Source organism: Phyllostomus discolor, chromosome 8, assembly GCF_004126475.2.
Source record: "Phyllostomus discolor isolate MPI-MPIP mPhyDis1 chromosome 8, mPhyDis1.pri.v3, whole genome shotgun sequence".
Taxonomy (NCBI): Eukaryota; Metazoa; Chordata; class Mammalia; order Chiroptera; family Phyllostomidae; genus Phyllostomus; species Phyllostomus discolor.
This window is the reverse complement of record NC_040910.2, coordinates 63,961,891-63,973,886: the sequence shown is the minus strand read 5'-3', so window position 1 is coordinate 63,973,886 and position 11,996 is coordinate 63,961,891. Positions and strand designations below refer to the sequence as shown.

Here is an 11,996-nt window from a genome sequence, read left to right as displayed (position 1 = left end):
GGTGCACCTGTGGGGAGAAAATGACATTGGTCAGCACCCTGTAGCCATAGAAACTCACGCCAGTGCAAGAGCCTCCTCTATCCTCTGACCCCAATAAAAAGCCTGAGCACTCACACACACAGGCACAACTCTCTCTGATTCCCAGAGTTTCCTCCCTCTGCAGAGCTGAAATAAATCTTATTTTCACTATCAGTGTCCCTGAGTTAATTTTTTTTATTTGGGGAAACAAGAAGCCAAATCGGTTCGGGGTTTGGTTCAGTAACAATCTTGCCCATATGAAGGACCTGAAATTCAGGGACTGTAAGTAATCTTTGACACTGATTGTAACAGCATCCTAACTATATGGTTTACGGGTCAAACTGCTGTTGAAGTCTCCTGGGATAATATGTACTACCACAATTCCTTAACTGGGAGGATTCTTTCTCTTAATATCACTACTTTTACATTGCTATTTGCCAATGCTACTTTAAACTTAATAATTAAAATTTGTTTTTCAATTTGGCAAACAGTTGTATTCCTGCACTTAGAAGTGAAAAGTGGAGTCTGTGAACAGGTTACCTGTACATCTAGACTGCCCATGCCATGTTTTTGGTGGCCCGTCTAAAGTATAGATTGTGGGGTTTAATCGGGTTGGTATTTTTGTTGTTTTGTTTTGTATTCTATTTGAGTTCATTACCATCTCTAAAGAAAAAAAAAAGACAGTTCTTCCCTATTGTGTTTCTCTCCTGTGTGTCTTTACTAAATTTCATTAAATTCTGACACTGTACCTGGAGATAGCATCAGATCACTCAGTAAGTTAAGGGCTCAATCCTACAAAAGACTCACTCAGGGGTGCTGTCTCTCTCTCTCTCTCTCTCCCTCTCTCTCTCTCTCTCACACACACACACACACACACACATTCCACACATTCAGATCCCAGTCATAAACCCACGTTATCACCTGTGCTTCTGACCAAACAGCTGTGGTTCAGAGGTTCCAAGGACCCCTCCCCAGGTGAGATTAACTTGTAAGAGCAGCTCACAGAACTCAGGAACACATTTGCTTACATTTACCAGTTTGTTAAAGGCTATGATAAAAGACACAGATGGGCAGATAGATGAAGAGGTATTTAGGGTGTGGTCTGAAAGGGCCCTGAGTGCAGGAGTTCCTGTGGAATTGGGGTGTGTCAACCTCCCAGAATGGGAATGGGTTCACCAACTTGGAAGCTCTCCAAACCCCTTACTGTTAGGATTTTATGGAGCTTCTTCATGCAGACATGTTCAATCATTAACTCCATTTCCAGCCCCTCTTTCCTCTCTAAAGAATGGGAAGGTGGGATGAAAATGTCAAGCTCCTAATTATCACTTGGTCTTGCTGGTGACCAGATCCCGTCCTGGAACCTGCCCAGAGTCACCTCATTAGAACAAAAGTTACTCCTATTGCTCTTATCACTTAGGAATTTATAAGGGGTTAGGGAGCTCTGGGCCAGGAGCCAGGGGCAGAGGTCAATATATATTTTCTATTATCTCACAGCATCCTGTGGCCATGCTGAGCCACTGAGTAGGAGCTATCCCCTTTGGATGAGACTTGAGGTCCCCAATGGGCCATGCCCTTGTGGTAGGATGCCCTCTTCTAAATTACCTGCCTGAACCCTGATGCCATCCTGAGGAGGTACAAGTAGAAACCTCAACACATTTTATATTAGTGACCCCTCTTTGTAAACATGATAAATATGTTTAATTTTCTTTCATAGGAATTATCCCTAATAAGGAAAGCACACATAATGTTCTCAGATAGAATAGGTCAATGCCGTCGAGGGCTTCTATTAGATTCTTTTTTTTAGAGACTTCAGTAAAAAGAAGCTATGAGTTTAATATGCCAAATGTAAATATTTTCAAATTGATACACTTGTTGAAAATTCTGAAATCTGTGTGCAAATGTAGGCAGGGTTTTGTCACCCAAATTCTTTTTTTTAAATACATAATTCTTTTTTTTCCAAGAAAGTTTTTATTGTTGTTTAAATACAGTTGTCTCCATTTTCCCACCACCACTTTCCCCCAACCCATCCACCCCCACCTCCTACCCTCAATCCTACCCCCCTCAACATAATAAAGGCCATATATGAAAAAACCTACGGGCAACATCACACTCAACAGGCAAAACCTAAAAGCTTTCCCACTAAGATCAGAAACAAGATAAGGGTGTCTGCTTTCACCTCTGCTATTAGATTCTTAACTGAACTCACTGAGCTTCATCAGGCTCCCATGGAAAAATACCAAGGAACTCCAATGTTTTATTCTGATACAATCTCATCAGTTCATTTGTTATAAAAATGATAGTACAAAATTGATAGTGATAAGCGGTATTTAATCTCCAACAATCACTTCCCCACCCCCACCATAAAATTGGGCTTCCATAGTCTCAGTGAATGGTTTTCAGTGGGAATACAAGTGCTAATCTGTCCAAGCCTTGCTCTGTTTTCCTACTTTGATAATATCAATTCTTTGGCTTACAGGAAGATAATCAGGAGTCCCCACATTAATTGCCAGGGAATAGTAAAAAAAAAAAAAAAAAAAAAACAAGAAGCTGAACACCAACATCCAGTCAGTTTCCTTTTTATTGCAAGACATTGTAATTTCCCATGGGTGGTTCAGATAAATACATTTGGACCAAGTTCAGGGGCTGCTGTTTTCCCTTGCTTCATGTAATTATCTATAGGCAGGCCTTTGATCTTCCTGATCCAAGCAGCTTTGCTGGCTTTTTCTGGATTGACCACTTCAGTGGGCTTTCTGGACTGATATTCTTTCATCTTCGCTTCCTCATACTTTTTCTCCTCCCTCACGGTCAACAGCATGAATTCAGTGTTCACTCTAAAAGGATTGAGGGCCGTGTAGAAATGAGGCCGTTCTTTCTTGACAGAGTGGGCTGTTGTGCTTACTGGTGGAGGCAGCATGCGGTTTGGCTTAATGACCTGCAGGCTGGTTAAGGGACCAACGCTATGCACTGTCCTGTCAGTTGAACTGGTTGCTCGGTCTTCACCCCTTAAGCTGCCAGCAAGCCTGGTGTGGATAATCATGGGCTGGGGTATGGTAGACTGGACTCGGGGACTGTGCAAAGACTTCTTCAGGTTAGGCTGCAGTTTCTGGATTTCAAGGGGAATACTTGTTTGTTTCACATCTATGGGAGGGTGGCTGGCTCTCAACCTATGAACTTCATGTTGGACTGATTTTCCCTTGAAACTAAGGACCTTCCTTGGGTGCGAAATTGAAGGTACCCAGGTATCAATGACTTGGGTCTGAGGCCTACGGGGATAGGCAAACTCCCCTGAATTATGGGCTTGCTGGAGGGCATTAATGGTCAGGAGGAACCCATCTGGCAACATAGAGATTTGCCAGGACTTTTTGTGTAAGTGACTGGTCAGGTCTCCAGGAGTTTCCAGTTGTTCTTGTTTTGGTACTTTCTCTACATCGTCTGGTTTAAAAAAAAATAGAAAACCAATCAGTGTACCATCAGAACATTAAGTACTATCCATGAAAATTAAATTAATTCTAACACCTAGGCAAACTGAGATCTTTGTTGCTTGATGGATATGCCATCAAGTGTGCAAAAATCCTCTATGATACCAGCAAGTACGACATATTCAATACAAGTCTTTAACAAATACGCTAGTGTGCAAATGTGTGTTAAGCTCTAGATGTGCATATTTTGGAGGGAACATATGTGATCTCAGTGCTCCATATTTTTGAAACTTTATACCTCTTTTATGATTCACACAAAACAGGCCTTATAAATGTATAGTGAAATACCTCTGTTTTTAAAGAAAATCACAAAATTTTATTCCAAATGATCTTTGGACATTTTCCCAATTCAAAACTGCCTTAAAAATGTCATCCCTGGGAAATGCTAAATATGACACCATGACCAGAGGCAGTTCCTGAACATTTCCCAAATGTTTGAACAATATGAGTGGGTCCAAAAGCTGCTGACAAGGACCAGAGATTCATTTGTTCATACTACACAACAGTCAAGACCTCCAAGGTGCCTCAGACCTTGAGTTTACAAAGATGTCTTCCCAAGTGAGTCAATCTATTATATCAAACGTATTATATCTCATTTGGTCACTTCAATCCCTACAATACTTCATGGATACATTGAAAGTGTTATCCCGGACTTCCGGCAAGATGGAGGCACAGGTGGACGCACTGTACCTCCACACACAACCAAGATTAGAACAACAACAATTTAGAGGCAGAATAACACCCAGAACTGACAGAGAATTTATCTGAATGGAAGTCGGACAGCCAAGAAGTTGAAGTAGACCCGTTCATCCAGACCGGTAGGAGGGGCAGAGAGGAACAGCCGGGCGCCGGGTGCTCGGAGAACAGGGAGAACTGGGCGCATAAGGCAACCAGAAGCGCGTAAGGCATCTGGGGCACACAAGATTGCAACAGGTGGACCCTGAGTGCGCAAGCGGCAGCTGGCAGACCCAGTGAGGTGGTGATTGTGGACCAGGGAAGAGCACGCAACCCAGGATCCCAGAGAAGGGACTGAGGTCCACAAAGAACAGAGCTACCGCCATTGTGCCCCTGCCCCCACATACAACGTCACAAGCTAGCCACTGAGGTGCCCAGCCCCAGTGAACACTAAGGCTCCACCCCTTACCATAACAGGAGCAACCAGACCAAAAAAAAAAAGAGAGAGACAGAGACAGAGATATGTCTCAAACAGAAAAACAGATCAATGCCCCAAGACTCATCCTTTTGAGCAACCAAGAGATAGCCAATCTATCAGATGCACAGTTCAAAACACTGGTGATCAGGAAGCTCACAGAATTGGTTGATTTTGTACGCAAATTAGATGAAAAAATTCAGGTTACCATAAAAGAGATGAAGGAAGATGCATAGAGAACCAATAGTGATAGGAAGGAAACTGGGACTGAAAACAATAGAGTGGACCAGAAGGAAGAAAGAAACAACCAAACAGGAAAGAATGAAGAAATAAGAATTCAAAAAAACGAAGAGAAGCTTAGGAACCTCCAGGACATCTTTAAACATTCCAACATCCGAATTATAAGGGTACCAGAAGGGGAAGAGGAAAAGCAACAGATTGAACATGTATTTGAACAAATAATAAAGGAGAACTTCCCCACTCTGGCAAAGGAAATAGACTTCCAGGAAATCCAGAAAGCTCAGAGAGCCCCAAAGAAGTTGGACCCAAGAAGGAACACACCAAGGCACATCATATTACATTAGCCAAGGTAAAAATGAAGGAGAGAATCCTAGAAGCAGCAAGAGATAAGGGGACAGTAACCTACAAAGGAGTTCCCATCAGACTGTCAGCTGATTTCTCAAAAGAGACCTTACAGGCAAGAAGGGGCTGGAAAGAAGTATTCCAAGTCATGAAAGACAAGGACCTATATCCCAGATTACTCTATCCAGCAAAGCTTTCATTTAGAATGGAAGGGCAGATAAAGTGCTTCTCAGATAAGGTCAAGTTCAAAGAGTTCATCATCACCAAGCCCTTATTTTATGAAATGCTAAAGGGACTTATCCAAGAAAAGAAGATAAAGAAAAAACATGTATAGTAAAAGGACAGCAAACTCACAATTATTAACAACCACACCTAAAGCAAAACCAAAAGAAACTAAGCAAACAACTAGAACAGCAACTGAACCACTGAAAGGGAGATCACATGGAGGGTTAGCAACAGGGGGGTGGGAGGAGGAGAGAGGGGGAAAAGGTACAGAGAATAAGTAGCATAGAATGTAGGTTGAAAATAGATAGGGAGAGGGTAAGAATAGTATGGGAAATGTAGAAGCTAAAGAACTTATAAGTATGACACATGGACATGAACTAAAGGTGGGTAATGTGGGTGGGAGAGGGTGTACAGGGTGGAGGGGAGTGAAGGGGGGAAATGGAACAACTGGAATAGCATAATCAATAAAATATATTGAAAAAGGAGAAAGTGTTATCCCCATTTTACAAAAGGAACAACTGAGTCATGAAAAGTAGAAGTCATTTGTCTAGCCAAACCTAAAAAGTAAAAGTCTGTACCCCAAGTTATACCAATCTATAACTAGCAAATAAATTGCAGCTGTGTGTTAAGCATATAATTTTCCCTGATCAAATAGTTTTATCTCAAGATGTTTCTGTATGAACATAGTAGGATGGGATAAAATTTCAAACTTCTCCCTGACTTTTACTTTGTGAATTAAATAATATTTTATTAAAACAAATAAAACTAAATAAAATTAAGATGTCAAATCTTCCCCCCACCCCTTTCAAACCCAGGAAAAACTGCTCCACACGTGTGTGTACATGTGTGAACATGTGTGACAAGACACACAGTTCTTTCTCCTTTTATGGAAAGGAATTGTGATGACTCATTGTTCATTAACTTGTCTTTTTTTGTGCAATGTATTGTGGATCCCTTTCCAAGCCAATACATGTAGGTCCTCATGATAACAATTTTAGCTGTTGTATAATATGGCATAATGTGGATTTTTTCAGTATTTACTTAGTCATTGCCACCAATGGACATTTAGCTTGTTAGTGATCATCCTTAAAGAAATGCAAATACCATTTTTACTTATCAAACAAACAGGTACAAAACAATGGATAGCACCCAGCACTGGCGTGGATGCCATGGTAGCTCTCATTCATTCTTGGTAATTGATGATGGTAAATTGATCCATCATTTTCAAAGGACAACCACGGCAATGTCTTTCCAGTTTTTAAATAAAATCATCCTTTGGCCCAGCAATGCCACCCTAAGATTTTACACTACAGGTATGCCTACACAGGACACAGACATAGGTACCTACAAAGATGCTCACTGTTAGTAGAGCCCTCCTAAAATGTAATTGTTTCATCCTCACCTTGAAACTAGTCTCTGCAGGCAGTTTGATTCAAAGAAACACTATTATACTAACCAAAACTATTTGAAAGGCATTTTAAATCTTTACCAAAGTTTCTCAAAAATAACAAAGGGTACATCCTATTTGTGATGTCCAGTAACTCTTCTTAAAAGCCCCTTCCCCATCTCTCTCTCTCTCTTATTTCTGTATCTCACATACATAGCACCTATCCCCAATCTATCTCCTCCCTCATGAAATCCCCTAAAATGCCCTCTGAAATCAGCTGCAACTGCCTCTTCTTTCTTCTGTGCTCCCTCCTTCAGGCCGATGACACACCATCCAAGAAGCAAGGAGCCTGCGTGGCAGGGAAAGTTGGCAGGCTATGAGCCCAAAATTGGAAATTTGGCTCTTACAAAGGTGCTCACTATGTGGCCTCAAGTCACTAAAGAGACAATTAAGTAAAATCAACCACTCTTAGGGAAAACCTGCGCATTTTATCCATTCAAAATTCTCAAAGATAAGCAAAGTATCAATATGCTAAAAAACTACACTGAACAAAGTGAGCAATAGAGAAGGGAGGGGTGGAAGAGAGAGAGTGAAAGTTGGATTTTGCCACTGTTTCAGAGTAAAGCATCACCATTCATCTTATCTCCTTTGAGGGATTTTGCTTCCAAACTCTCCTGCTCATCATCCAAGCCATTTGCTTCCTTAGAAACAGGACTCGCTCCCTTCTTGGTGTCTCTTCGAGGTGATGTTGACTTTCCTTGACTGTGAAGTGCTTCTGTGGACACTGCCAAATAAAGATTGAAGTGGTAACCATAGCAATTATACATAATCCAGTTAGGTGTGAAGAGTGGGAGCATAGCTGATCATTTGATTAGTTTTCACCCAAACCAACATTTATTGCTTGTCGTATGAAACCTGGAGCCTAAGAATTTGATCACCTGACTTCCCTCCCACCCACTTTTCCTACTGAACATTAAGCTGTAAGCATTATCTAAAACTCTAAACTCTCTCCTAGCTGACCACCTGTAGTGTAATATGCTGGGATGTGATCTATTGATCTGTGGGCCCAATTTCACATGCCAAATACAGGGCAGATAAAAGAAAGGAGTCTGCCTACTCAAGCCTCCCTCAATTTATTCTTCGGATGTCTTACAAATGGTGTGAGCCATGCCGCTCCACCCACAGCTATGCACGCCACCCCCCCCCCCCGCCCACACACACACAGGTACCTACTTTATAACTACTGTTTTCCAGGTATGCATATTATCAATCCGTGTTCTAGAGATAACACACTCTGCATTGAACACTTTTCTGCAGTATAATAATATGTCATCTATCCTGAGAAATAATTATGTACTATATGTTTGGCTTGGGGGTGTGGGGAGAGAATGTTGTTTGTTTGTTTTTTGTTTTAATGGCAAGTACTAAGGGCTAATGTTAGCTACTGTACAAAGATTCCAATAAGTCTGAAAACTCAGGCCTTGAAAATCAGGGAGTTCCCTTGAGCTGGCTAACAGATTGGCAAATCAAAGAGAATTGCTCTCAACTTCCTTAAATGTACGGAATTTATACCATCAAAAAATCACTGGCCAAAATATCTCACAAAGAAACTAGGTCTGGAAGCCGATCATCTGCCCCACTGGCTACCGCTGAGGGTGTAACAGGGTGCAGCCAAGAGGGGAGCCCCAAACAGGGATTTATAATAGAATCCAGAAGAGCTTGGAGATAATTGGCTCCACACCACAGGGCCACACCTGCCCAGAATGCTGGCAGCTGTGGCCAATTGTGGGAGGAGCCAGAAAGGGGGCTGCAGAAGAAGATTGGCACTGGGATTTAAATGGAGGCACGGCAGCCACTGGACGTCTCTTTTTGGGACCACGCTTCTGTTTAGGACCAAGGCTTTGGTGTCTTGGTTGGGACCATGAGGCTTTGGAAGTGCTCCCTTTTGCCACATAGAGGGTGCCAGGAGGATATGTGGGGAACCTTAGTTTGTATTATTTCAAATAAATAATAAATTCCTTTCCTTTTCACTGACCTCTGGTATTAAGAGACATCTTTCCTCAGGCAGTGGGCAAAACAAACCCAGTAGGTGGAGATGAGCCCCCAGAGAAAAAAGGAGGGTCTTTTATCTCATTCAGCTCCCCCCACCCCCACCACCCCCACTCTGTTCTGTAGCAAGGGGACCCAGGAGTCAGTCCTCTTACCTGTTGGTAGCTTGACTGTCCTCAGCTGAATGCGAGACCTGTGAGGTTTACTTAGCAGGGACTCCTGGGCCACCACCTGTTTACTGGATGTGGAGCCCTTCAGGCTGTACACCTGAGTGCTAGCCTTGGAGAGGACTTCTGTGAGGCTGTTTTCTTCCTTGTCCTCCTCTCTGTCCTTGTTCTTCTTTTGTTTGGTCCGTTCCTGGGAGTACTGCCACTTTATATTCTCAAACTGGAACATGAGAATATTGCTCTCCGTGTTGACCAACATCCTGGAACCACAAGATTGCCCACAATAGGAGCCTGGAGGCCGCCACTGCCTGCCCCCACCCCCACCCCAATCTGCACATCAGCTACTCTCCTGTGCAGCCCTCAGGCCTAGGGAAAATGCCCCAGGAAATGACCATACCAATAGGGTGTGCAGGCTGTTGAAGGGTCACAACAGGCCACGGAGCAGGGCTCACGGGCTCTGTAGTTGTGTTGTTGTTGTTGTTGTTGTTGTTGTTGTTAATTAAAGTGAGCAAGGCACATATGTTCTGATTACTTTGCTTTTGGAGTTCAAATATTTTTAAAAGAATTTCCAGCCTTGGAGTGAGTGGCTTAGGTAGAGGCTTAGGTTCTCCACCCCCAGATGACTTTAAATTCACTCTTTTTTAAAGCACAGCATCCAAATGCCATGTTTCTAGTGCTGTGCTGGGGAAGTGGAAAACTTTATTGGGGAGAGTTCCCTCCCTTCAGGACCTCCTAGCCCATTTCCTGCACTCCAGGGGCTCTGTGCTTGCTCTTCATTTAGACAGAACATTTCTTCTTTATAAAGCAGGATGACTTCCATCTCCCTAGTCCCCACTTCAATGACCTGGTAAGAAAGGAGTTCCAAGCCTAGGCGCCCCAAGAACCGCCTCACACCTCAGCATTTGTTTCTGTTGTTCTCAGCATCCATAGATCAAGTTGCTTTCCCCGCTCAGGGCCTGTAGGCTTCCTGCTACCAGAGACAAGAAACAGAAACACCTACAGGGTGCTCTCGGCTCCAGGAGACTGTAATGTCAAGACCTTAACTGTCCGTATTGACTCTCTAAAACAGTGACTTGATTTGATTGAAAACACTGGAATAAAACTTGGGGAATCATTCTAATTAGAAGTCTCTTTCAGATTTATTTTAATTCAAGCCAAAAAGAAATAGTCTGTCTTCAAATGTCCTGAATGAGAACAAGTCAGAGGTGATTTTTTTTAACAGTATTGTCTCATGACTGAGAAGTGTTTATTTATTGGGACTTATTACTAGCCCTCTCCTTTTAAGATGAGAAATAGTTTTCATAGCATTTCATTAAAGAGAAGGCAACATGATTCATGGAGATTAACTGACTTCTGAAGTAAGCCTCTGGTAGGATTTAAAGTTAATTCTATTTGGGAATTTTCACATAATATCACCCTGAATGTGGCATATAACAAACACAGTTCTACATACAGTTAGTTTAGTCATGGTTCTGGTTTCTGTAAACTCATCTGCTCAGCACTGTCCCACTGTACACTGGACCTCCTGCCACCACCCCCACCTCCCACTGCCCCAGCCTCCATACATGTCCACATCAGCAGTGAGGTGTCAAAGGTTGCTCTCCTGGAGCTCTCCGGCAGCAGAATGCACACCCAGGGAGCAGTCGGGCAAGGGGCAGAGGGTGGGGGGTGCTGCAGTTGACAGGCTGCAGGCCCCCCCAGCAAAGCCATATTGCACTCACTGCGTGATTTGCCCAGACATCCAGAACAAATTAAGAGTGATGTGCACCCTGGTTGCTAATCTGGTGCAAAGCCTGCTTAGTCTCCCATGAGACTATTACTCTCCTCCAGCCAAAATTGGAGGAAAGCCCAATTTAACCTACTCTCTCCCACTGCCAGAAAATATAAGGCTGGTATCCCAGAGGAGAAGAAAAAGATCATCCAAATAGAATTGTTCACCACTCCGACCTCCACACCTACCACCCACCTGTTGCCCTGAATAAAGAAGGACAGCACAGGGTCACCTCTGCCGTTGGCTTTCATCACTTTCAGACAGTTCCCGTTTAAGAAATTGTAGATGCGAATCTTGCCATCTGCACAGGCACTGATGACCCGGAGGAAGAGAAGGGCCACATGCAGCACCTCCCTGGAAGGGAGCAGAGCCATAGGCAGTAAACTGCTTGGGTTTGTTGTTGTGGGATTTTTTGTTTTTGTTTTTGTTTTTTGTAGTCCAGGGTACTTTGCGTATGGTTGGGAGGCAGTGGTTTTAATCACTTTAGTCCCTGAAGTGACATTGACCACCATTTTAGAATTCTGTATGTAAACTAGTAACCCTCAAGACAGGGCTGTACTCCCTCCTTCCATTCTACAGCTCTTCTTCCTGCAATTTGGTCACAGTTCCATAGGTAGCCAAGGCCAAGGCCAAGTACACTTGTGTGAGGTCTGTTCTATAGATCCTGCTTTTTTATTTGATTCCTAGTTATTAACTTCTACAAAAGTCATTCTGAAAATTATTTAATGTTTTGATTCCCTTTCAAATAGTACTATTAGATAAAGAAAGAAAGAAAAAAAAACAAGTAAAAATGATCATCTTTATATGAAGCAAAACCTGGTATTTGAGCAGTTTCTTCTGGGTCTTAAATTGGTGGCTTTTGTTCTTTCAGTTAAACATCCTGAAGGAAAACTGTACCCAGGCAGGGGATATATGAGTTCCCTTCTGTGACAACCAGCAAGAAAAGGGAAAGAAGCAAGAGAAGACTTAGATGCCTCCAACAAAATGCTCCTCACAACAGCTGGGTCCCAGTCGGACCCCAGATATGTGGAGTGTTCAATTCTGAGAGGTGCACTTAACCCATTTCTACTGATGATGCTGAAAAGTTGAGTCAGATGCCACCAGTTTGTTTGATTGATTTTATATACAAAGCAAGTCCACCCACCCCTGCCATCTCTACTCATCTAAG

The 11,996-nt window shown here is 42.8% G+C and overlaps 1 protein-coding gene across 2 annotated transcripts in view; it reads right to left on the bottom strand.

The window, feature by feature from the left end:
- Nucleotides 1-2,578: 2,578 nt before the first annotated feature.
- Nucleotides 2,579-11,996, bottom strand: part of CDRT1 (CMT1A duplicated region transcript 1) — a 47,615-nt gene continuing 38,197 nt past the window's right edge. Inside the window, exons 11-14 of one of the 2 annotated variants that reach the window (XM_036032955.1) lie at nt 11,024-11,182; nt 9,046-9,317; nt 7,473-7,628; nt 2,579-3,450 (exon numbers count right to left, since the gene is read on the bottom strand). In XM_036032955.1, coding sequence (XP_035888848.1) covers nt 2,630-3,450; nt 7,473-7,628; nt 9,046-9,317; nt 11,024-11,182 — 1,408 coding nt within the window. In that variant the 3' untranslated portion in view covers nt 2,579-2,629. The remainder of the gene's footprint in view (nt 3,451-7,472; nt 7,629-9,045; nt 9,318-11,023; nt 11,183-11,996) is intronic. The other variant, XM_028534371.2, reaches the window with a different exon arrangement.